This window comes from Amphiura filiformis, chromosome 12, assembly GCF_039555335.1.
Source record: "Amphiura filiformis chromosome 12, Afil_fr2py, whole genome shotgun sequence".
Taxonomy (NCBI): Eukaryota; Metazoa; Echinodermata; class Ophiuroidea; order Amphilepidida; family Amphiuridae; genus Amphiura; species Amphiura filiformis.
Genome location: NC_092639.1, coordinates 11616512 through 11644420, shown reverse-complemented (window position 1 = coordinate 11644420; position 27909 = coordinate 11616512). Strand labels below are relative to the sequence as shown.

The window sequence follows — 27909 nt, the reverse complement described above, 5'->3', positions numbered from 1 at the left end:
GGCATGATAGAACCGGCAACTTGTGAAACCGCCCGGCCGTATGGCATTTTCCATATACTAGTACTCGGTTAGTTTTGTGGGGTTCATTATCGAACCCCAGCGGTTTTAGCTTGTATTTATATTATTTATTAACATAGGCATATTTGTTTGTGATATTTCAAGCGTTTTAAAATTTCAAAATAATCCCATTCATTACACGGTTGACGATGAAAATTTACTGAATTTAGAGGATGCACGGCGACCACCACCTGCGATACACCTAACTGTTGATACACCTGAAAGCACAAAATTTGTCACGAATTGTGCCATTGACCTGGAAAGGCATTCAGTCTCGACTTCCACGGCGCCGTTCATTGAACTGTATTCATTTGTTAAATCTTACGAGAGTGACCTCATACTGTGGAATATGATATTTAGTACCCAATTTATAAGAATTTATTAAATACGTGTATTTTATATACATTGACGTTAAATAACTTTGTGCCTGGGTATTGTTATATTTGAGATATTGAATGAACAAGTTCAAGTTGAACAGGTCTTGACAAAAACTGCTGAAGTCACACGAAGAAGAACTACAGGCGTATAAAGTCATATCGGTACACTTTGACTGCATTTGGGAAAGTTTTGACTTTTTCATAGTTCTGCTGTCCAAAAAAGGTATGTTGAACAACTAAAATGTTCTGTAATAGTTAATGTAAAATTGCAGGGAAGTATAGACGTAGTAAGTGCCTTCATTCTGGCAAAACATGGTTTTAATATTGGGCCTATATTTTCCAGTTCAGTAGTCTTTCAATCATTACTATCAAGTATAAAGAACCTTATTTACATGTACGCCATTTTGTGGCCTTAGTCAACCATTGTATTTGAGCAACTCCCGTGATCTTGTCCGATTTACAGAATATTTAGGTTTTAAAAAACGAAACTTTTCCATTGTCTTAGGCTAATGAACTTGTTGTTGACGATTGACAGTGAAATGAGGCACATAGAATGAGGACGCGATAGCGTAAATATGACGCAAATGAGATAATAATAACAGCACTTAATATAGCGCTTTTCCAACCTGATCAAAGCACTTTACAAAGATACAAAATATATACAAAAAACACATAATACCAGAAAGAGGCTTAAAAAACAGCAATAATCAGTACAAGTGAGTTTTTAGGTTACTCTTGAAACTATCTACAGTGGGGGAAACTCTGATGTTTAAAGGGATGTTGTTCCACAGTTTGGGTCCCTGTACACTGAAAGACCTATCACCAATTAATCTGTTGCTCCTGGGGACAACTAGACGAGTTGCGTCTAACGCCGAGCGTAAACCCTCTCTGGTTGGGATATAGATCGTCAAACAATCAGACAGGTAGATTGGTGACAGATCATTCAGTGACTTGTAGATGTATATTAGGATTTTGAATATGATGCGTTTTTCGATGGGTAGCCAGTGGAGGGAGTCAAGAAGCTCGGATGAAGAGTAGCGGCGAGGGACTTGGAATACAAGATAGGAGCGTGTTTTCATGTAGGGGATGTTTGTCAGGGTATGTGGGGTGTCTGTGAAGTGTGGGGTGGGGTGGGCGTGTAGAGGGTGTACGTGATACTCCCGTGCCCCGGCAGACTGGGCCCCGGGGTAATAATGCGTGTAGTAGTGTAGCCTAATAACTGTTTGTGCGTGTACATGTACAGGTTTGTAACTTGTTTTGTTCAATATGCACGTCAGATATAAATGTCGTTTTTCCTGTATCAGGAATAACTTTTATTAAGGACTGAAGGAATCGGATAGCAACGTTTGTACAGTATTTTTTGTGGGTCTTGAGAGCACACCAGACATTCTGAATTACTAAAAAACGTTTCAAAATGTAAAAAAAGGGCCAAAGTTTAAAAAATCTTTCCTGTGTGGCTTTTCACCTTTTTTTCACCCATTTAGTAAAGTCGTAATATGCAGAACGGGTCATAATTTTTACATGCAACGGTGCGGTGCAATATGACGTAGAATATGTATTATCACTATCAAAAACATTTGAAGGTTTATGTTTTATTATATTGCATGTTCATAAAGAGTAGTAGATTATTATATATACTTAGCAAATCGAATGTCCTTCTGATATCAAATAATTTAGATTTTTTAATTCGCGACAATATACAAATTTTATGGCCTGAACCATGGAATTATAAAAACGTTCTGGCTTTGTAACTTCTAAATCTAAAGTGTATAAAAGTACACATGTTTAGAATGGAAATAATCTAACAAATCCAATGTTGACGTCAGATTTATGTAAAAATTCTCAATTTTGGAGAAAATGATCAAAAACTGTGAGTTTGACTAATTTTCGGTCACCGTAACTAGTTATTTTTTTCAGTAAAAAACCTTTTCTTATTGATTTTCAAAAATTAGATATGAAGATCTAGGATCCGTTTGTTCGTTTTTTTGTTGTTGCTTGTTTGTTTTTCTTTTTTAAATTTTGACCATCTTTTAGAAATATTCACCAAAAAACAGTTTCAGCCTAATTTAGGCAATACTAGAGCTGGCACATATTTTTGTTTTTTGATGGAAAAAAGTAGGCCTAATGTCGTTTTACCTGGGCTAGGATATATGCAATGTTGCGAACCTTGGAAAACATGACTTGTGAAGGTTGGATGTGAGTGTTATCTTAAACCTGTGCCCTGTGGGACCGCGACCGATTCTTAGCCGAACAACCTTATGGAGATCTATTTCCTTGTGTAGACAAAAAATAATACTGCACAAAGAAATATTTAACAATGCCAGGGTCTACGGGGTCTACCCATTGGATTTTGGCCTTTTAGGCCTATGGTGTAATGGCCCCATTGGTTATGCCCTGTGAAGCCAATCAGTGGCGGCACCAGGAATTTTTTTCGGGGGGGGGGATTATTTGAACCTTATATTTTGAAATTGCTATTTTTTTTCCAATAATCTAAAGGATCAGCAATGGCGGGGTGCCGGGTGCAACAGTTGTGTACAACAATGGCAATGGCCTGACCAACGGCCCCTATGTACAGCGCAACGGCTTTTTCGGGAATCTGTTTGGTGGAGCTCCAGGTGGAGGAGGAGGTATGTTTGGTGGAGGTCCAGGTGGACCTATGGGGGACTGCGGACCAGCAAGCTGGTGTGCCATTATCACTGGATCACTTCTTAGCATATTGGGTTTAGTCTCACTGGGTGTGGGAATCGCACTGGCGACCTACTACACGGGTTTTTCTGGATATGGATACGCCTATGCACCATTATGGGCTGGATTACTGGTAAGTGCGACGACGATAAAGGATTCCACAAATTCTAAGATTTTTAAAAAATAAATCGAAAAATATTGGAAGCCTATTTTATAGTTCATTACATCATGTACATAGGGAAAAATGCATTGCAATTCGGTCCGCTCAGCTCTCACAAAGATGCAGAATCCAGTTAATCCGGTATCTACGGGAATTTAATGATGTCCCCCCCCCCCCACGGACTCTGCCAAACCAACTTTTTTAGCTTCCCAGGTCCTATAACACATTCAAGATGTTAACAAAAAATAATTCCCGGTACTCTGGCCATATTCAAGGTTAAATGTCAACACAGGGGTCCAATTTCAAACTTGCTCGAATCTGGTTAACAAGTACACCAACTTATTCCTCTCATTGCAAGGATTCAGAAATACAGGCTGAGTCAAAAAGAAGTAAACTCATGTTTGAGGGGCTGTAACTCGAGATCTGCAAGGAATCTGCTAAAAATAAGAATACCACTGGAAAGAGCAAATTCTACACGTCTAATCAAAAAAATTGTTGCAATTGCTCACAGCAAACTCAAGTTATACTCATTTGAATACAACCACCCATTTTTGTAGCTGCACACGGCTGATTGATTTTCATCCATTTAAATTTCGACGAATCAGCAAAGTGCTAACAGTATTTATTGTTGAAAAGACAACTTTTGCTATTAATTAATATTCAACAAAGTCCATGACGGTACTATAGTTTGTAGGGATACCAATTCAAGTCTTTACGAACGATCAGGTAGAAGCTTGATTGGGGAATGTTGGGTAAAGGATTGAGCTGATCTTTGGTCTTGCTGTAACGCATGTCTAACTCTAGCAATGTTCCCTTGTGATCTAGCAGTTCGTGGTCTGCCTGAAGCTTCCGACTGTCTGTTCCTTAGTGTCCCATGCACATTGAGCTTGTTCACATTCTTATATACTGCTCCCTTACATGAAACCCGGTTAGCTGTAGGAATTTGGAGACGAAAAAGACGCTGAACTTCAGTGGGACTCTTAGTTTCATGCTACTTCGTCGACAGAAACGTGCGCTCCCGTGCGGTAAATTGTGGTGCCATCCCAGCAAACACAAATATAAAAACGATTTAAAAACGTTTTAAATAAGTTATATTTTGGCTTTTGGTTTAGGTAAAAACGGTTTAATAACATTAAAATGTCGGGTTATATAAAGGTCATGATAACGTTTTAAAACGTTTTGTATGAAAAAACACTACAACAATATTTTTAAATGTTTTCAAAAAATGTTATTGTAAACTATTTTTGCAAACATTTTTGCCAAATATTGTGTCAATACTTAAATAACATTATGTTAAAATATTTGAACCCAGCAAACACAGAAATGTTCTTAAAATGGTTTTTTCAAAACGTTTTAATACCATTTAAATGTCGGGTTATATAAAGGTCATGAAAACGTTTTTAAAACGTTATTGAAAATATTTTGAGCAAACTTTTTTCGCAAAATATTTTTTCAACCCCAAAATAACATCCTGTTTAGAATGTTTTGTATCAAGTTTTCAAGAATGTTTTTGGAATGTTATTAAAACGTTTTTATACCCTTTATATAACCCGACATTTAAACGTTTTCTGTAAAACATTTTGTTTGCTGAGCAGTAGATTATCAAAAATGTTTTTTAAGGTTATGAAAACGTTTTATACTCGTAATATACCCTTTATTTAAATGTTTTCTGACAACCTTTTATAACCTTTTGCGAATGATGTCGAAAACGTTTTGTGTTTGCTGGGATGTTGTCATTCGGCCCGTTTTATTATAATGTAGTGCAATGAGGTAAAATTCATATTGAAAAGAGCCCTTTAACATGTAGGAGTTATTGATCTAAACCACACCTGCCACAGAACTTTATTTGCATTTGAATAATGCGCCTTACCAATCAATATAGGCCTAATAGGTAGGCCCCTACTTGGGAAGTGAAACCGTGTGCAGCTACAAAAATGGGTGGTTGTATTCAAATGAGTATAACTTGAGTTTGCTGTGAGCTATTGCAACAATTCTTTTTTTATTTTTTATTTAGACGTGTAGAATTTGCTCTTTCCAGTGGTGTTTTCATTTCTGGCAGATTCCTTACAGATCTCGAGTTACAGCCCCTCAAACATGAGTTTACTTCTTTTTGACTCAGCCTGTACAGTAAGAAAACCATTGAAATGATAAACTAAAATCTATAAAAAAAAAAACCTAACAATTTTTTGGCCTAATATAGGTGCCTATGACCATATTATGCATTTATTGTCTTTCAGTGTGCGTTAGCCGGACTAATTGGTTTGTCAACATGTTGCTGTTGTGGAAATTATGATCTCGCTCGATGGCTGGTAAGTTGTAATAAAAAGTAGGGCAAGACTCAGGCGAAAGAGCGAGAAGCGCGTACGCTTCCCGCCCAAAAAGTAAAATCCGTTAGGCCCATATCCAAATCACGTGTCAGCTGATGTGTGCCTCCCCACCGCTCAAAACAGGCACAAGTAATGTGGAACATATTTTAAAGCAACAATGTGTGATTTACATAAAGAATAGATTCCTATTTAATGTTAGTTTTCACTGATAGGCCTAGCTACTGATCATATTATCCCCTTTTAATTTCGAACCAAATAAATGAGGTAATACGAAGAATGTGTCGATGACCCCTCCCCCCTTTTTATCTCATGCTATAACCCCTTTCGCACAAATACCGAGACAAAGTTTTCCAAAAAGTCGAGAAATGTGTGCGCTAGAGAACACACCACTAAATAATCGCCCCATTGAAATACGTGTAAAATTGCCGGTTTTGTTTGCTCGTTTTGAGGCCATTTGGGAGCTTTTTGAGATATTTTATGATAACCAGACGATTGCAAATCAATGAATGTTTCAATGTATGGGTATAGCCATCCACCTTGTACCTCGATTTCCCGGTATGAGGCCATAAACAGCGTCCTCACTATTTTTGACATGCTCTCAAGACTGCAAACCTGTTTCTGCCCACTTTTTAGTTGACTGACCTATTTTCTCGATAATTATCGACTTTTTTTGGCAACTCAAATTCATCCATAGGCTTTACACTTTCATTAATTTAAGCTATAATCAGAGGATGTATAAAGATATTCCCATAACCCAATGGGGTTTCTGGCCTTGGTATGTCTGGCTTTTGTACACATGTGGCACAGTTGACCATACCTTGCATTGGGATTGTGTGTAAATATCTGGTGTTTTCATCGTTTTATTTAACATTCAAAACATTGAGATTTATGTTTTCTATAAGAAATATTGAGTTCGTAAGTTATGGTATTAAAAAATTGGAAATTGAGATATCGTGGGTAAAAAGGTGAAAAGAAAAAAAACCAAAAAAACAAAACAGAACAGAACAATTTAGAGAACAATAATGAATTAATAATAATGAACAATAATGAATTAAAGAGTTGACATGAGATTAGGAGTTAATGTTTTCTGCAGTTTCAGTGTACATGTTCTCACCGTTGATGGTTTGGTGGACTGTCATGCAACATGGATGTAGTAAGCCGTGATCCTAAAAATGCCTTTCACATTGACCAAAACTAATTACAAGACCTCTTATACATTGAGGCTGGCTTTCCCTTTTAAAGGGAATTTTTATCTATACCGTGTGTCATAAGTCTGTTCCTCCCCCCATAGGAAAACCATTTTAACATGCTTTAAATTAAACTTACACAATTAATTTTATATTAATTTGTTACTGGTTATTGTTTTGGGTGAATATAAATGTCACTTAGCAATTTATTTGAAGTTGTTACCTTTTTATGGTCCATAACCTCCGAATGTCTGCAAACCTCGGTTATTGTTGTTTTTCTATTGAAAATCAAGGTTTGCAGACCTTTAAATCTGCCATAACATACAAAATTAGCTCTAAATTTCTAGAACAACGGCCGACATATTTTTTTCGCTGCAATGAGCCTTAATGTTCATTGCAGCTAGTAGCCTAAAGGCAAATAAACAGAGGGGGTACTCCATATTGAGAAAAGCTCCTGGGGAAGTCGGAATATAGGGCGGAACGGACTTTCGACACACGGTATATAAGAAAATCCAATTTAATTTGATAAGTCTCAACTATTAGCTCATTGGCTGCAATTTTAAAATTACCATTTTGTGTGTGTAGTAATGGGGACTTTGCCTTTAAGATTAGAACTAAGATTAGGTTATTGATCAAATTTCCCAATTATAGTGCATTGTAGGACATTAGTGGTGTGCTCCTAGATGCATCATAGAATATGTGTGGAAAGAAGGTGTGCATGCGAGGTGTGCAAACAGCTATAATTTGCAACTCTGTCTGATTTATTAGTCTAAAGAGCCCAAAGTACCTCAACAATTTTTTGTATTTTACCCACAAGTGATTTTACCCAAACTCATTAGGGTTACACAAATGGCTCATTGATTTAGTGGTGTGCTCCCTAGATGCATCATGAATATGTGTGGAAAGAAGATGTGCGAGGCCGGTGTGCAAACAATAACGAAAGCACGCGCACGCCGCGAAATATTTGAGTAACTATTTTAAACTGTTGCGATTTGGTAGTTCACAGCATCTTGCGAATGGTAGTGAGCTGTCAAAAATTGCATTGATCATTTCATAGCGAGTATGTAATTCGAATATCACATATATACTTTTGTATAGTTCACGTGGTTCTTGAGTTATGTTGTAAAGATGGCTGAAAGGCTGAACATGATGCAGTCATGTCTACAGTAGAATTCATCTCGACCTTTGCAGGACTTAACCCCATTAAAAGCTATTAAACCAAGATAACACTCATTGAAACAGCTCAACTGATTAAATCGGATCTTCTCTGGTTGTGCACAAGTGACTGTTTTCATGTGCGATATCGCAATAAAGCTGGTATTCATAGCTTCAGTTGGGTAACCGATTATAAAGGAAACGAAAGGAAACAATGTTATGTGTGGCTTTGTTCACGAAATCAGACAATGTCGTGCTTTTTGTAAACCAGCATTCTTGAAAATGAGCAACATAATGATTTTTGACTTAACACGGTTTAGAAATAATTTCTTCATATTTTTGGTGTTATCTGTCGTTTACATGTCCTTCCTAAAACACAAAAGTACGACCTCTCCAAACACCTAAATTAGCTAAAAATTTAGGACATGTTACAAAACTTTATTTTCTAGAACCTATTTAGAATAATTTAAATGTAGTATTTACCGGTTTTTTGTGGCATCCTTCAGAAGTGAGCGGTCCGATACCAATATTTTCGGTCAAATCTCCATTCAAATAACACGGGGAGTTGGCTAGCTATGCCTTGCCCTCACTCATATTTTACAAAAGTACGACCATTTCTGAACATCTAACCTAGCTGTAATTTTAGGTCATGTTAGAGAAATATATTTGCTAGAAGTTTTGGAGAATAAATAAAATATTGGCTGGTTATTTTTCACACAGTGATGTTAACTAGGCAAGTGTCCATTCTCCCAACATACATCATTTGTAGGGTCACGCGTCAATGGTGAGAGCACTGTGTATTGTGTATAGGAAAACGGACAGTAACTGCAGTATGAACAACAACACTTTTGTAAAACGTGCATAACTCATTAACAACAATAAATCAAGCAAGTTTTCAAAGTATATGATTTGTAGAATGATCTTTTGCAAAACATCAAGTTGTCATTTTTCAATAATATGTGACCGTCCACCACAAACCGCTCATAAAGTCGGCAAATTGTATACAGTGCAAAATGTGCATAAAGGTTGTATTTAGGCCTATATGTAGGCCCTACCTCGAGTTGGTGCTACATGTTTCTGATTTTGCTAGTGCCAGTCAAACACCTTTTAAGGGGGTACTACACCCCTGTGGTAAATTTGTGACTATTTTTGTATTTTTCTCAAAAACTAAAAACACACTGGTAACAAAAGTTATGTATATTATTGGGGCAAGGAATCCAATTACCACACTGAAATTTCAGTGACTCAAGACAAGCGGTTCAGTATATATGATAGGAAATGAGGTACATCCTAGCGGTACCTTAGTTCTTATCATAAATAACGAACCGCTTTTCTTGGGTCACTGAAATTCCAGTGTAGTTATTGGATTCCTTGCCCCTATAATATACATAACTTTTGTTACCAGTGTGTTTTTAGTTTTGAGAAAAGTGAAAAATAGTCACTAATTTATCGAAGGGTGTAGTACCCCCTTAAACCAATCATTAATCCTACTATTGAAGAGGATGTAAGCTTCTACTTGTATATAGAATTCTTAAGGGATCTAAAATGAGCGTTTATTGCGTTTCGACAGTATTTTTTGTGGGACATGAGAGCACCTCAGACCTATCGAATTGCATTCTGAATACGAAGCATGTCTTTCTGATATCAAATAATTTTCATTTTTTGAAAATCACAATATAATACAAATTTTATGACAAATTATAAAAATGTGATATTTTTCAAATTTTTGATATATAACAGTCCTCGAGTAAATTATATAAATCTAATGATATATTCTTAAAGTGTATGTAGCAGGGAGGAGAAGCCGACGGTCAATTGAAAATTTTGACCTATCAAAGTGAAGATATGGCGTTTTAAAACAAAAAGACCTAATTTTTTTTGGTGTTTTGGGAAAAAAAATCCATATCTTCAATACGAAAGGTCAAAATTTTCAATTGATCGTCGGCATTTCATCCCACCTACATACACGTTAAGTATAAATCATCAGATTTATAAAGTTTACTTCGAGTACTGTTAAATATCAAAATATCAATTTTAATGATTTGCCATAAAATGTGTATTAAATTGCGAATTTCAAAAACCAAAATTATTTGATATCAGAATGACATTCTTCGTATTCAGAATGCAGTTCGATATGTCTCATGTGCTCTAATGTCCCAAAATAAATACTGTCCAAACGTTCATACCCCAGCCCTTAAATAGCTCTTTTTTTGTTTGCATTGGCTAAATCCTGTTCAAGTGGTGGGTTAACTAACAATTAACAATGAGAGGACATTCCTGAGAGCTCCTGAACCTCGTTGAATTGGGGATGATTTGAAGTGACCGCCAATTATGACCATTTGATATTTAATACCAGCAATTATGTGGAAAAAGAGAAATAATGTAGCACCGAAATATGAACCCTTTTGCTGAATGAGCAAAGTTTACCAAACCATAACTCCGCTTTTATAGATATCGTTTGAAGTCAAATGATATATCATATTGTAAAGCTTAAGATAATTTCTAAACACGGAAGAAAACAAAATTGACCAGGGGCCGACTTTACAAGCGTTTCATGGTGGAAGATTACATATTGATTTGGCTAAAGAAAATGATTTTTTTTTGGCTGTTTCGACCAACAATAATACCTAGTCTGTACCTTTAATACACTCGACGACGCGACAACGCTTAAATTTTAACATTATCATGATTATAGATTTTAAACGGCAAGTTGTTGTCGGTAACCAATTGTCAATCTGTTAACGATTGATGATAGGAATCAATCTAAATAGATTGAAAAATTGATTGAAATGTTTTTTTGTTTTCATTCCAACTGTCTTTGTAAACTGATTTCACTATGATTAGGCCTATCTAATCAAGTGTTTCTCCTAATGCACTGCCAAGTGACATGTGTTGCATATGTTTGGAATGAGATTTCAAACTGTTTTAGAGTGAACATTTTCAATCCTTTCTGCTGAAAATTCAATCAAAAAAGATTTGCCCCTAACTTTAATCGCTAAAAGATTGTAAAAGATTGAGAATCACTCCTTTTGATTGAAAATAAAGTTTGAAAAATTCAAATCACCGTCGAAAACGATTTGTCCCTAATTCGGGACGGCGAGATTGAAAATTCAATCTTTTGATTGAATATTCAATCGAGCAATTTAAGAGAGAACTTAAAATTCTCTTCACGCGGGTGTCGACTGCAGACGACATATTTCAAAAAAATTTTCATGACCATATTTGGGATCAGCATGAAAAATGCATTAAAATGAGTACAAACAAGCCTATATATAGTATTGGTACAGTAGTTCTTAAGATAGCTCTTGATATTTTGAGAAAATATTTCAAAACTTGAACTTTTTCTGTTGAAGCGCATGACTAGCACGCAGAGCATTAATGTCCTCTTGTCTTCTTTCAGATCGTTGGATTCGCTGGATTTTGTTTACTGGTCGTTATCACAGGTTTGATACAAGTTGTACTAGAAGGCATGCGTTCATCGGAATTGAGTCTGATTGATGATTATGAAATTACCAACGCTAATCCAGTAACATACGTGAGTAAATACATTTTGCCGTTTTCATTTTGTTTTTCCGTGATTTAAAACACCGAATTCCGCGATTTTCCGTGCGTGGTTTTTAATACTAAATTCCGTGATGTAATTTCAATTCCGTGTTCACATTTCGTGATTAAAAATCAAATTTCACAAATCAAATTAAATATAAGCGTATATCTACTTTATGTCTAGTTGTTTTAAGGTTGATATCTTTGAAGACAGACTTCATTTTTTCATTATTTTTACCTCACATTCTCATTATTTTTTCTTCATTTTTATTCTTTTCAAGGAAAAACACGTTTTCCGCGAATTTCCGTGTTTTCCGTTTTTTCTTAAATTCCGTGGATTTGTCCGTTTTTCCGTGACATGGGAAACTTGCCACTTTATCCTAGAGTGTTATCCCAGCAAACACAAAAACGTTTTAAAAACGTTTTAAATAAGTCATATTTTGGCTTTTGGTTTAGGTAAAAACGTTTTAATAACATTAAAATGTCGGGTTATATAAAGGTCATAATAACGTTTTAAAACGTTTTGTATGAAAACACACTACAACAATATTTTTAAATGTTTTCAAAAATGTTATTGTAAACTATATTTACAAACATTTTTGCCAAATATTGTGTCAATACTTAAATAACATTATGTTAAAATGTTTGAACCCAGCAAACACAGAAATGTTCTTAAAATGTTTTTTCAAAACCTTTTAATAACATTTAAATGTCGGGTTATACAAAGGTCATGAAAACGTTTTTAAAACGTTATTGAAAATGTTTTGGGCAAACATTTTACGCAAAATGTTTTTTCAACCCCAAAATAACATTCTGTTTAGAATGTTTTGTATCAAGTTTTCAAGAATGTTTTTGGAATGTTATTAAAACATTTTTATACCCTTTATATAACCCGACATTTAAACGTTTTCTGTAAAACATTTTTGTTTGCTGAGCAGTAGATTATCAAAAAATGTTTTTTAAGGTTATGAAAACGTTTTATACTTTTAATATACCCTTTATATAACCCGACATTTAAACGTTTTCTGACAACCTTTTATAACCTTTTGCGAATGATGTCGAAAACTTTTTGTGTTTGCTGGGTACATATCATGAAAAATTAATTTTTCACTAATTTTAAAGTGATACTTGTAACCATTCTTCCAACAAATGTTTTTAAATACACATTTACGATATAGACCTTTTTATTAAAAAAAAATCGGCCAATTTCCTCCGAGAAAGCTACCATATAGCAAGCGGAACAATTCTTCCAGGCTTTTCTTGCTATAGGGCCTATATCTTATGGATACTATTATTCACATAAATTTAAACATTTAGGCCTTATATAGGGCTAGCAAGCATTTGACTCAGGATTCTTAATGCGATGGGTACGAATTAAGGTGCACTTTTTCCCACCACCCCACCACATGCAAAAGACTTAGTCATTTCCCCCTGAAAAGTGGGTCTTTTTGTCCATTTAATTTGGACGGTGAAGCACCCCTGCATGGGCGTTAATCCGGGGGGGCAGGGAGACGTGTCCCCACCTTTTCGACAAAATGACACATTTTTGTTCTTTTCAGCCACTTTTCAGGCCGACGCGATTGTCCCCACATTTCAAGCCGGATTGGCGCTAATGCCCCCTGGCCAGGCCCGTACGCAGGGGGGGGTGCGGGGGGTGCGTCACACACCCCAAATTTACCAAAGTGTACAAAAAGTCCCAAAATTTCAGAATTTGCGAGCGTAGTGAGCAAAAAAATCTGTTTTTTTACGGGTTTTTCGTCAAAAAATGTCCAAATTTTGGAAAGAAAGTCCACTTTTTTCAAAATCGCCCCCCCCCCTTGGGAAAAAGGTCCACTTTTTAAAAATCAGCACCCCCCAAACAAAATCCTGTGTACGGGCCTGCCCCTGGCTGTTCCAGCTTCCTTAGCAGTGTTTGATCACAAAAAGAATATTTCTAGGCACAATGACAAATATTTCTTCGTTTTTATCCCCGGTTTTATTTTGCAGAATTCCCTTAAGGCGATGCATACGACGGCGTCTATCTTTGGGGGTATTGCAGCTCTAACTGCATTCATTGCTAGTATAATGTTATGCTGCTGTGTCTGTTGTGATGATGTACAAGGTCCTGTCACTCCTGTCGTAATGCAGAACACCCCAAACGTGGTAAGACTCTATATCTCTTTTGCAGAATGATATAGGCCTATTACTATAATTTATTTCTTTTCATTTGTTAACGAAATTCATATTCGCCGTAGAAGTAGTGAAACAGGATTACCATAGCAATGGTTTTAAACTATTTTTGAATGTATTAGCCGCACTATATAAGCAGCCTATAGCAGTTTGCACTCATCACCTGTGTATGTCTGCAATCATAGATTGAATACAATACCCGGGATACAATACAGCTCTTTTCAAAGACACTAATTTTACAGGTACGAGTGATCAGCATGATGAACATTCTTTATCCTTGTTCTTTGATCATCTATGTGCAATACATAACGTCTAGTGCAGGGCAATACATTCAAAAATTGTGTAAACCCATTGGTATGATAATTAATCCTGTTACATCACTACGTCTACAGCGAATACCATTAATGTCAAAAGCTGCATGTGATCATTTCCAAGACATTCCCAAAACACGATTAATGCTCAGAACTTTAAAACTTCATGCATGTGCAAATTTGGTATTAAATGAAAGCGGTTAGCATGCTTTTTAAAGAGATTGTTTGGTATTGTATCTTGAAAAGTAATGATGATAAGCACATAAAAGTATACATTTTCAGAAGGGAAATGATGCAAAGAATCCAACTAGCACAGCAGATTTGTGCAGTTTTTGATAAAAGCGCCAAACAAATTTTCGGTCCGCCATAACAACTTACCTTAAATATCCAAATTGACGAAAATTGCATATTTGTGTTCTATAGAAACAAAACTAGAAAATATAAGGTAAGGTTAAATCGAATTCTGGAAATAAAATTTGCAACTTACATGCGACAGTTGCGTCCGGTAACTCCGAACTTCATCAGGCATCTGATTGGTCACGTGACAAACGACGGGGAAGATTTTGCAAAGCTTGGTCCCAGGCGTGCGGCAGTTGAAAGCGGAATCCCCTTTTTTTTGTTGATGGCTGGCTGCTCCACTCTCTCCCAAATGGCTTTCCTGACACCACGCTCGAACCACTTTTCTTCTTTGTCGAGGATCACAACCTCCTCTGGCTTAAAGAAGTGTTCCGTTGTTTTGCACGTGACCAATCAGATGCCTGATGAAGGTCGGAGTTACCGGACGCAATCGAATTCTGGAAATAAAATTTGCAACTTACATGCGACAGTTGCGTCCGGTAACTCCGAACTTCATCAGGCATCTGATTGGTCACGTGACAAACGACGGGGAAGATTTTGCAAAGCTTGGTCCCAGGCGTGCGGCAGTTGAAAGCGGAATCCCCTTTTTTTTGTTGATGGCTGGCTGCTCCACTCTCTCCCAAATGGCTTTCCTGACACCACGCTCGAACCACTTTTCTTCTTTGTCGAGGATCACAACCTCCTCTGGCTTAAAGAAGTGTTCCGTTGTTTTGCACGTGACCAATCAGATGCCTGATGAAGGTCGGAGTTACCGGACGCAACTGTCGCATGTAAGTTGCAAATTTTATTTCCAGAATTCGATTTAACCTTACCTTATATACAGGGTGTCCCAGAAAAAATTACCGGGCGAATAAATTTGGACGTAAGTCGAGCAATAGCCATCAGAATCCACAAATCTAACAATCAGCGTGTAGCCCATCTTATTCTGCATCTTACCCGTTAATTATACTGGATTGATTACGAAGAAATGAGCGACTACGTAACGCATGCGTCAATTCACTTCATTCTAAGTTTGAAAGAAAGATCATTCAACACAATGCACACTAGTGGTTAACACTGTCAATGGGCTTCATATTTTGTTCGGTGAAATCCTTTTCATTCTTTTTAAACAATCTGATTCTTTCAAAACAGCTAATTACGTTTTGTTTAAATTTGAAAACCTAGCTGCACGATATTGAAAATGAAAGCTTGCATGTAATATGATGATCGGTACTTGTAAATATCTTTTTTCGTTAATGTGATTATATTGATATAAATGTTACATAAAGAATTATTGCATAATGAATTCCAGCTGGCTGAAAAAAATTCTCACACACATTAATGTTTTTGGAATATTTCCAAGAAATTGTAATGCAAAGTTTAAATCTTTTAAAACTTCAACATTAATGTTGCATGGCATCAAAAATCACACGTAAAGCTATAAGCACTTGATTATTGTCATTCTTGGCTCCAATGTTCTTTGGAAAGTTAAAATATAACATATTTGCACAACCTAAAGAATTAAAGTTGGAAAGCTTCCAATTGCAGAAATTAAAGTTTATCTTCAGTGAAAGCATGAATATCATAACACCGTGACACCGTCGGCTTATAAAATAGATATTGTGGACTAAATTTAATGAGATACACACACTTTAGGAACCGGTAGCTACCGGTGATCGAGTATGAAAAAAGCGCCTGTTGATCAAACTTGGAATGAACTGCATTGATGCGCGCATTATGTAATCGTTAATTTCTTCGCAACCAGTCAACCGAATCAAATACAATTTTCGTATGTGATGCACAATAAAGTAGGCTATGCGCTACATTTTAATTTTTTTGACGTTGATATCTATTTCTTGACTTTTTTCAATTTTATTCACGCGGTAATTTTTTATGGGACACCCTGTATGTTATTCACTGGATGACTAATCTACACCAAGATAAAACTAGAAAATGTTTCTCAAATTTTTGATTTTTTTCAAAATATACCTTTAAATATCCAAAACAAAGCCTAAGTTTAATCCTTTTTGACCCATATTTTTAAAACGAAGAAAACATTTCAAAAATTTAACATCAAAATGGTAAAAAGTCACGAAGTATTCATTTAAAATGATAAAGAAGAAACCCATGTACATCATGACATGTGGCCTTACAGCAAACATTTGATTCACTTTAATTTGGTTGACTTTAATATGTTGGTTGACTGATTGACTAATGGAGCTTTGGAATATTTAAACCATATTTGAACTTAATTAGGCATAAGACAACAATGTTAAGGTGTCATCAGCTCGTTCTGTATGGATGGCGGATACCTTCAAAATACGCCTAAGATAATACGCCTAACCTTAGACGCCTATAAGATGCAATCTTAGACGTCTACGAATTTCGCGGTAGACTTAAAACAACGAATGACAGGACCAGAAATCCCAAACAACCAATCATCTTAGGCGTATTAAATTATATAAACTGAACTGAACTGATTATCCCGCCGTACTTTATGATCGATCACTGCGCATGGTATCTGTAATACGAGCTGCTAGTAGTCTTTCAAGGTGCTTTGCGAGCTTGGCGAGCGATCACATTGGTGATACCGTCCATCACTAAAATATCAATCTTAGACGTGTAAGAAATCTTAGGCGTGTAAAATCTTAGGCATCTAAGATTTCATTGGTCAATATTGAATACGCTTAAGATGATTGGCTGTTTGGGATTTCTTCTCCTGTGATTCGTTGATTTAAGTCTACCGCGAAATTCTTAGACGACTAAGATTGCATCTTAGACGCCTAAGAATGCATCTTAGACGTCTAAGGTTAGGTGTATTATCTTGGGCGTATTTTGAAGGTATCCGCCATCTATAGTTCTGACCTCACAACGGCCATTGGGCTATTCCAGAAAATATGGGCACACCCCCTATAGAGGAGTAACTTTTCAATCAAAGAAATGTCTGGATTTCCAAGTCTGCTTTCTGAAAACGACTGGAATTAGAGTTGCCAATGGCACTTGAAAAGGCTTGGAAAACAAATTAAATGAAGGAAAAATCACGGAAATGTCCAAAATGAAGTCTCATTATTGAAGATTTCTGATTTTTTCTGCTGGAATTTTTGCCTTTTGGACACTTTAAAAGTCTGGATTTCCAACAATCACGACTGGACAAAAAGTCTGGAAATCCGAACTCCTCTATAGACCTTTCCCCCTCTTTCCCATCATGCACTATTCCAGGGGGGTATGAGTGTCGCAAACTACATCATCTCCCCGGGGGAGTACAGAGTTAAGTTCATTACATTCTGGAATACGGACATTTCGGCTGGTGCCTTCATCACAAAAAAGGAATCCCCAATAATCACGATAATGGCGCCGCGATCACTAATACCTTTCGGGGGCAAAAACAACATTTTTATGCCTTATGGACATGGTGTCCTCAGCCAAAAAAGTTTCCTGCTATTGAAACCTAACTTTGTATACATTTTATAGACCTAATGGTGAAAAACTTATGACGGGACACGCAGTGATATTTTGTCGGCGTCCGTTTCACTTTTTTTTTTCGGAGATGAAAATAAGACGTAAACATAAATCTCTTACACAGATGTTCTGCATCGCTCCGTAACTGCATCACTCGTGTATTCAATAATTACATAATTAGTAACATCGATGGCCTTTACGATAATCCGCATATATGGAATCAGTATGCCCATATTAAGACAAAATAATTGCAAAGGCCTGGCAAAGACCATCGGATGCACACGATCTATGAGGTTGATGAACTACGTCATACCCCCCTGGAATAGTGCATTGTGGGATAGAGGGAAAAAGGTCTATAGGGGGGCGTGCATCTATTTTCTGGAATAGCCCATTTCGTGAAATGAATCAAAGAAATACTAACAATAGACTGCGTCCTATTTTGATTTTACAACAACAGATCAGGGTACCTCAACAACAAAGCATCATCAATGTACCTGCTCAACAACGTTTACCAGGCATCATTAGTGTACCTGCTCAACAACAAAGCATCATCAATGTACCTGCTCAACAACAAGGCATCATCTTAAACCAAGGACTGCCTACCTACAATCAAGGTATGCTATAATGCAGTTAAAATGATTAATTAGTTAAGTTAGTTTAGTATCTAATCAATTCAATGCATGTGTTTATTGGCTAATGAATTGCTGAGTGTGTGTATTTAAATTTTATCTTATTTTACTTCATTTCATTGTATTCTAAAATTTGTTTAATATGGCTACTTTATAATCAAAGTCTTATTTTAGGATGTAAACTTAAGCGATCTGGAATGAGCGTTTTGGGCGTTTCGACAGTATTTTTTGTGGGACATGAGAGCACATCAGACATATCGAATTGCATTCTGAATACGAAGAATGTCTTTCTGATATCAAATAATTTTCATTTTTGAAATTCACGGTATAATACAAATTTTATGACAAATTATTAAAAGTTGATATTTTTCACATTTTTGATATATAACAGTCCTCGAAGTAAATTTTATAAATTTAATGATATATTCTTAAAGTGTATGTAGCTGGAAAGAAAAACCGACGATCGATTGAAAATTTTGACCTTTATATTGAAGATATGGATTTTTTTCCCCAAAAGACCTAATTTTTTTGGTGTTTTGGGAAAAAAATCCATATCTTCAATACGAAAGGTCAAAATTTTCAATTGATCGTCGGCTTTTCATCCCACCTACATACACTTTAAGTACATATCATCATATTTATCAAGTTTACTTCGAGTACTGTTAAATATCAAAAATATCAATTTTTAATGATTTGCCATAAAATGTGTATTGCATTGCGAATTTCAAAAAATCAAAATTATTTGATATCAGATGTCTGATGTGCTCTAATGTCCCACAATAAATACTGTCCAAACGTTCATACCCCTTCCCTTAATTAGGTCTTTATTACCCAAATTTAAACTGTAGATTTGTGCAACTTAAATCCCTGTTAGGCTAAAAAATGATATCACTCAAGGCTGCTTTTTTTACACAAAATATATGTAAAAAATGTTTACAAAAAGCATTTTGTTTGAGTAATTGTGTGATTAACACTTTAAAATAGTAAAGATATTTCATTATGTGTATATAAATTGTTAGATTTAAAAGTTTCGAGCATCTCGAACATATTTTGACTGAAATTCGCAAGCTTTGAGATATATTATATGTGACCGTACACCACGAATGAGCCGTAAATTCGGCCCGGTTATTTCTGTTTCATATCGTGTTTAGAAAATATATATCATAAGCTTTAAAATGATATATCATTTGACTTCAAACGATATCCAGAAGCGAGGTTATGGTTTGTTGAACTATGCTCCTTCAACAAAATGGTAACCTTTTTTCGGTTCTACATGTGTCTCTTTTTTTCACATTGCTGGTAATGAATATCAAACAGTCATAATTGGTGGTCATTTCAAATCATCACCAAGTCAACGATGTTCAGGAATGTCCTCTCATTGTTAATTGTTGGTTATACATACCTCGATAAAATACAATGCTTTGTAACCCACCACTTGAACATGATTTAGCCAAAGCAAACAAAGACTAGAGGTATTTAAGAATTCTATAGAAATAGGTAGAAGCTTGTTATCCTCTTCAACAATAGGATTGTTGATTGGTTTAAAAGGTGTTTGACTGGCGCTATCGAAATGAGATAAATGTCGCACCAAATTGAGGTACCTGTGAATACGACCTTCATGCACATTTTACACTGTAACTCAGAATACAATTTAGGACATTTACGGCTCATTCGTGGTGTACGGTCACATATTTTCTTGCCTTATCTAAAGCAGAATAATTCATAACTGGCCAAATTACCAAGCGTCTTTTAAACATATCAATCACAATGATCAAAAAGGTAATTTTCTCCCTCTTAGTCTTATCTTTTATATTTTTGACACACTTTCTCTCCTTTTGTTTCATTTTACAGGTGCTATCATCGTAAATGATGGTCCAATGCTGTCGGACATTATCATATAACTACATGTGACCACCGCCCGGGACCACCGGACTCTTTCTGCAGTTTCACCACACCGAAGTTCCATATTATTATCAAAATTATTATGAAAAATACATTCAAGACTATTAAATTGAAATATTGGGATTGTAATAATATTTTTTATTACAGGTTGGAAAATATTTAACTTTTAAGCTTATTGAAACTTTATGACTAGCAATCTTTTGGAAAGAAAGATTGACTATTGAACAACTCGCAATTGCTGTGTGTTCAAAACAGAAAATTTCCGAATGTACTCTTTTTTGTAACACACGCTGAATGCTAGTACAAGTAAAAAACTATTACTACTGGTGTCATATCATGTGCGATAACATTTGGCAGTTTAGTTTAAATTTTAAACTATCCATAAAAGGAGACGTCGTGATTTCATCAAGCGCCGTGCTTCCATTGATTAGCACGTTAAAACTAGCGTCGTGCTTTCATTGATTAGAACACAAAATTAAAAGTGCAACTTTTGATTTCGTTTCTTCATTATGTATTAGATCACCGTTTCTTCAATTCTCAACCAATTTCAACAAATAAGGTCTTAAATCAGAGCTAAAGAGTACAGGTATTGGTTGCTTGTTTTAAATTTTATTTAGGATATACAAGGGTGAACACAACTGGTACCTTAATTTTTTGGCTTACTGTAGTAATAATTGTCTAATCTACTATATGGAGAATAAGTTTGTACGTATTTTTATCTAAATATTCTACGCATCACTTCAACAACATTGTAAATATTTTTTCTTAAGGGATCCAAAATGAGCGTTTATTGCGTTTCGACAGTATTTTTTTGTGGGACATGAGAGCACCTCAGACCTATCGAATTGCATTCTGAATACGAAGCATGTCTTTCTGATATCAAATAATTTTCATTTTTAAAATCACAATATAATACAAATTTTATGACAAATTATAAAAATTTGATATTTTTCAAATTTTGATATATAACAGTCCTCGAAGTAAATTATATAAATCTAATGATATATTCTTAAAGTGTATGTAGCAGGGAGGAAAAGCCGACGATCAATTGAAAATTTTGACCTTTCGTATTGAAGATATGGATTTTTTTTTCCCAAAACACCAAAAAAATTAGGTCTTTTTGGGAAAAAATCCATATCTTCAATATGAAAGGTCAAAATTTTCAATTGATCGTCGGCTTTTCATCCCACCTACATACACTTTAAGTATAAATCATCAGATTTATAAAGTTTACTTCAAGTACTGTTAAATATCAAAAATATCAATTTTTAATGATTTGCCATAAAATGTGTATTAAATTGCGAATTTCAAAAAATCTAAATTATTTGATATCAGAATGACATTCTTCGTATTCAGAATGCAATTCGATATGTCTGATGTGCTCTAATGTCCCAAAATAAATACTGTCCAAACGTTCATACCCCAGCCCTTAAGATATTTATCGCAAGTATATAACGCTAGCCTCACAAAGTCAAAATACAGTATCTACGTGTGTGTTCCCCTCAATATACTGCATTTTACGTTGGGAGGCACGTGTATAGAAGATGATCCTATACCGTAAAACCTCGTCTACAAGCATATAGAGTGCTTTTGATGAAAGCTAAATTAATACACACGCCATCGATCGACAAGAGTATAATATTATGGAGTTTGAGCAAATTAATTACCGATACAAACATATACAAACAAGTACTATTGTAAGACCAATCTATTGTATTGGCATATTTACAGCTGTCTCGTTTTAATCTAGCTTTCATCAAAAACACACTATATGCTTGTAGACGAGGTTATACGGTATGTATTTCATACGGGTTATGGTCATCTGTATATTTTTCTAAAAACAAAATCTGCCCAATTGCTTTTCTGTATTATAAAAATTAGTTTTAAAACATGTAAATAAATAAATGTCGGGGTTTCTTTTATATCGCCTTTTCAATTTGTTCACAAAGTGCTCTCGCTGCCATATAAGATATAATGTGGCTGCCAACAACGGCGTCGGTATGACTGCCCATAACAGCTCCCCGTTTCACACCTGGGTAGAGTGGGACAAACACGTATTGCCCAAGGTCACAACGCGTTGACCTTGACGGGGCTCGAACCCACAACCTTGTAACCATGAGTCGAACGTCCTAATCATTTAGGTCATCGTGTAAACATGTAAAGGAAAAGTGGCTGGATTAGTATGGTTTAGGAGTGAGAAAAAAGTTGCAGGTTTTGAAAATACAGTTGTCAAAATGTAGTTAGAGAAAAATAGTTATTAGTATTACCATTACCTGCCTGCAACAATCTGGTTATAACTGTCAAACAACTGTTTGTTTCAGGTAGGGCCTACCTGTTAAAATGCGCTATTTAGGATTGCAAACAGGACTCATTATAGTTGAATTGAAATATCTAAAGTATGCAGATGTGCTTAGCTTGAAGCGACTTGAAGTACTACGAAGTACTATTGAGTTGGTGCCGAGTTTACAGCCCGGGGGGGGCCACTCAAATATGACAGTGTACGCATGCGTGACCAAATTTTTTTCAAACACCCCCTAAACGAGTTTTACCCTACCAGCAAATTTACCCCTTAATAAGGTAATTTAGTGTAGAATTTACCCCTAATGAGTTTTTGGCTGGTGAAAATGCAACAAATGTACCTTTTTGGACTCATAATTTACCAAAAATTTGAAAAGGTACCCTAAACAAGTTGCCAGTTTCAGAAAACAACCCTTATTCTTGAAAATCACTGTTTTGTAGACCCTAAACGCGTCACGCGCGTAACTTGCCTTGCCTAAAAAAACACCCCCTTTTACTTGTTTTTTTGGTCACGCATGCGTACAGACCATTTATGTGAGTGATCCCCCCGGGGTTTACAGCAATAATACATAATGAGTAATAGTCATTCAGCAGTAGTAGATAGAATTTTGGAAGTAAATCTAAATCTAACACTGAAACAACATACTTTTTGCAACTTTGCTGCATTGCGTCTGGAACCACCTCCAGACTTAATAAAGCAACTTTGCTACATTGCGTCTGGAACCACCTCCAGACCTTTTAAAGCAACGTTCAAGAAGTAAGTTCCACTTCGATTTACTTCTAAAATTCAATAATACGTAATGATAATGTTACAAGACAATTTGCTAAATAAACAACACGCAAACAGGTGAAACAATCGCTGACGTGATGACACGTTTTTAATGAAAATTATTTTACAGTGCTATAAAATCACATTAAAAATGTAATTATCATGTAATCAAAAATAAAGTCTGCACAAAGAGTAACGCAGCTGTTATAAATACGCATATAGCTTCAGAACTAATAATTGTTTTCACAATATTTCAACATAGAGAGAAGGATGATTTATTTACGCGCATTTTGATACCCCGTTTGTCAAATGTCGTTCAATATTAACAATACAGTAGTGCTTTTAAAGAAAAATACCCGAAATTGAAAGTTGCAGTTTACGCGATCAATGGTTATTATGCCAGCACTGTAGCACGTAAAGCCCGCCATTATCTTCGCGCTTACAATACAAATAGCTGCAACTTTTAAATTCGGGTAGTTTTCTTTCAAAACACTGCTGTATTGTTGATATTGAACAAAATTGGACAAATTGGGTATCAAATTTCGCGTAAATAAATCATCCTTCTTTTTATGTTGCAATATTGTGAAAACAATTATTAGTTCTGAAGCTATAGGCGTATTTATAACAGCTGCGTTTCTTTTTGTGCAGACTAGAATACGTTGCACACATAGTGGCACAAACCTGGGGCTGCATGTGGTATTATTTTATACTATTTTATAATCTAAATTATGTATATATTAATTTTTGTATCGCTGTAAATCAATGCAGCTACTTGCCTTTACTAGTAATTTATATTATAGCTATACAACTAAACTTGAACGCAAACATTATAGAGAAGATGTGTTGACAAGAAGTTGTTGACAAAAAATAATATTCCTTAGATGCACTTCGTACTTCATAATGTTAATATTCAAATAAAGTTCATATAATTTTTTTAGACATGATTGTAGTATTTCACTGATGCCTAATTTTGCCTATTAGTTAAGTTGGAAGAAGGGCTTACCGTGCACCCTCTGAAATCAACTTCTAATTAACATTTCTAGATCAGAAAACATGCGTAGAAAAAGATAAACTATCAAGTAGTAATTTGTGTTTGGCAAAACCAGTAAATTTTTACTTACTAATATTTCGTCCATCTCGTCGGAGGACTTCATCAGATGTGAGCATCTGATCCACTTTCCCGGGAAACTGGCTTCCGGTTTTGAGTAGTCTTACTTCCAGTCTTCAAAAGTGGGGTCAAATACGTGACTTAGGAAATAAGTGCCTTCCTCTCTATTCATGGTCTTGGTCCCCCTCTTTCTGATCTCCATCGCTTCTCGTACTTCTCTTAACTTTCTGACATGCTCCTTGCCCAGTATCTTGGAGTCCTCCCAATTGACTACATGATTTGCCCTTGCGACATGATCCGATATGGCTGACTTTGTTTGTTCTTGCTCGGATGCCCTACGTTCTGACCGAGTAAACTTTTTCTCGTTGGCTTTCTTTACTTCCGCTTTGTGCTCCGCAAGTCTTATCCCAAACAAACGTGAGGTTTCGCCAACATAAGTGAGATCGCAATTTTGGCAGCCAATCTCATAAATACAATTGCCTGTTTTTAGCTTGTCTCTTTTGTCTTTGGGGTGGACCAGGATTTTTTTGAGGGTTTGATGAGGTTTCATAGCGGTGTCGACTTTATGCTTTTTGAAAATTCTTTGAACTCGCTCGGAAATTCCATTGACATAAGGGAGCACTACCATACCCTTGCTTTTGTCCTCATTCTTTTGGTCTTTCTTTGCGGTAGGTTTCACAGCTGGTTTTGTTTTAAGTTGCATTTTTGATTTCACTTGGTCTACTGCCCATTTTGAATAGCCACAGTTTTTTAGGGCTCCTCGCACATGTTTCTCTTCATTTGCTCTATCCGCTTCGTCCGTGACCACGCTGTACATGCGATCAAACAAGGTTCGGACTACACCCATTTTCTGATGGAGAGGGTGTGCTGACTTAAAACTGAGATATTGGTCAGTGTGGGTTGGTTTCCTGTATACCAGGAGCTTTACTGAACCATCAGGTTTCCGGACAATTAGCGTGTCGAGAAATGGAATTTTTCCTTCTTTCTCTTCTTCATAGGTGAATTTTATACTGTCTGTTTTGTCGACTGTGTTGAGGTGGTCAGTTAAGTTTTGAACTTGGCCTGCTTTGATTATTTCTAGTACATCATCCACATAGCGACGCCAATACCGTGGCTTACAATCAATCGGGGCAGTCGCGATTGCTTGCTGTTCCAGAAATTCCATAAAGAAATTTGCTATGATGGGGCTGACTGGGCTGATCCTTGTCCTCTACCAGTCTTTTTTAATCACATCTAGGGCCTCCTTTATTGGCGTGTTTGTGAACAAGGATACCACGTCGTGCGAGTTAAAGATTTCATTGTCCTCAATACACACTCCACTTATAGATCCTCCGCTAATTCTTTCGACTCAAAACCGGAAGCCAGTTTCCCGGGAAAGTGGATCAGATGCTCACATCTGATGAAGTCCTCCGACGAGATGGACGAAATATTAGTAAGTAAAAACTTACTGGTTTTGCCAAACACAAATTACTACTTGATTTGATTTACAAACCTGATGAATCTATTCACTGAAGATAAACTATGCTTAAAATACTGAGGAATACTTTGGCGTGGTTTTTGACAAAATCTGAGCAATTTTGAAATTTCAATCCCGTTGTATGGAATTTGACGCCCGTTGACCCTTAGAGTTACTTTTTTAAATTTATTTAACATAGCATATCTCTTTCTACGCAAGTTTTCTGATCTAGAAACGATGATTATAAGTTGATTTCCGAGGGTGCACGCTAGGCTCTTCTTCCAACTAAACTGTATGCTTTCATATTGCATATCGACGATTGAGAACCAGAAAGCTTTCTGGCTATAACCCTCGATATAATGTTCCACAATAAACATGTATGCTATCGTATCTCCTTGTGGCAGTCAACTGCAACTAAATGCCAGCATGGTTTTATTTAAAAGGGCATGAGACTGTTTATACTGTTCATACCTTTGCCCTTCAAAACAAATGTGTATTATTAGCGATGTTAAATACTTGATACGTACTTACATTAGAATAAACGCAGTAGCATATGGACACTCGGTCGTTTCAAATATGGAATTTTAGTTTTGGTTTTGGTCACGTGGTTTCTTATTATCCTGCCTAAGCTCTTGAGTGACATCATTATCGACATCTTTATTTGTACCCTTTGTTAAAAACTTAAGTAGCAAGGAGTTTCGGTTTTTATTTCAGTTTGTTACATCGTGTGAACAACATAATCGCTTGGTTTGAAGTTACCTGATCTAAGTATATAAAAGAAATGTTTAAATTTCGCATTGCAATATTCACGAGCAGAGAAATCGAGCATGTCAATCTACATTTAAAAGCGTAGTTTAAAAAATCCAATCAGCCCAGTCTATTTGCCCTGTGAAAAAATATAGACCATCGAAATATTTGCTCCCGAGATTACATAAACAACATCTATTCGTCATGTTCATGTGCTTATCGCATGCAGGAAGATTAATAGAAAGCTATATGACTTCCAATATAATATAATTTAATCCGCTGATTTTTGGTTTCTGAATACAAGAGAAACCAAAACTTATAATTTGAAACGAGGGACTGCCCGATCTATTCGCCGTAGAAGTGATGTAATAATCGGATTAACTACCAAAGCAACAGATGAATACAATCTTGAATATATCGCCCTGCACTATAAGCAGGTTGCACTCATCACCTGTGTATGTCTGCAATCATAGATTGAATACAATACCGCTCTTTTACTTACTTTTACTTTTATCCACCACTGTTGCCTTTCGTAGCGTCGTGGGAAATGTAACCTTCTTTCCTGGGCGAGTCGGGTAGCCTCACTCATGGCAATCCCATGTCTTGCGAGCACTTGCTTTACTCCATCTGCCCACCTCTTCCTTGGTTTTCCTCTAGCCTTAGGCCCTGTTGTTTTGCTGTTATACGTTCTTGCTGCAGATTGGCTAGGGGCCATTCGCATAAGGTGACCGAACCATCTAACAATTTTCACATAACTGTCGTAGCGCGAAAATGGCATATGTACATCCCCTGTTTTTTTCTGAAGCCAAATTGTGTTTCACTTATATAAATTTGTTGCAGCTCAACTAGAGGTCGAATTCTTCTCTCTATGATCTTTGCAAACATATTTTGTCGGCCTGACTCAGCAAGGAGATGCCCATGTATTGCTTCCTTTCTTATTCCAGATAGGAATCACTATTGCCTTTTGCCAGTCATCTGGTGCTGCTTTCTCGTCCCATGCTGCATTGAAGACTCTAGTAAGCCACTTGATTCCAACATCTCCACATGCTTGGGTGGCTTCTGTTGTTATGTCGTCAGTACCTGCTGCTTTATTTTTGGTACTTTCTTTCACAACAGCTCGAACTTCATCGTCCAAGATAGAGGGTTCCTCTTCATCAGGAAAACCTTGATTAAAGGGTTCCTGGGAGCATTGACTATCCCTGATGTTGAGGAGACCATTGAAATATTCCTCCCA

At 36.2% G+C, this 27909-nt stretch overlaps 1 protein-coding gene across 1 annotated transcript; it reads left to right on the top strand.

Moving 5' to 3' along the window:
* The first annotated feature begins 502 nt into the window (after window positions 1-502).
* On the top strand, window positions 503-21061 carry LOC140165790 (uncharacterized). The gene is made up of 7 exons (XM_072189111.1): window positions 503-657; window positions 2931-3252; window positions 5517-5588; window positions 11349-11483; window positions 13478-13633; window positions 18224-18380; window positions 20247-21061. Exons 2-7 carry the CDS (start codon window positions 3064-3066, stop codon window positions 20294-20296), a joined length of 759 nt encoding a protein of 252 aa, XP_072045212.1. The 5' UTR covers window positions 503-657; window positions 2931-3063; the 3' UTR covers window positions 20297-21061.
* Window positions 21062-27909: the final 6848 nt, after the last annotated feature.

What these genes read in the sequence shown, in the direction of transcription:
- LOC140165790 (XM_072189111.1), top strand. Translation starts at nt 3,064, where the DNA reads ATGTTTGGTGGAGGTCCAGGTGGACCTATGGGGGACTGCGGACCAGCA. An exon ending in ACGCTAATCCAGTAACATAC is followed by an intron (nt 11,484 to 13,477) that starts GTGAGTAAATAC and finishes TTTATTTTGCAG; the next exon opens with AATTCCCTTAAGGCGATGCA. An exon ending in ACTGCCTACCTACAATCAAG is followed by an intron (nt 18,381 to 20,246) that starts GTATGCTATAAT and finishes TTCATTTTACAG; the next exon opens with GTGCTATCATCGTAAATGAT.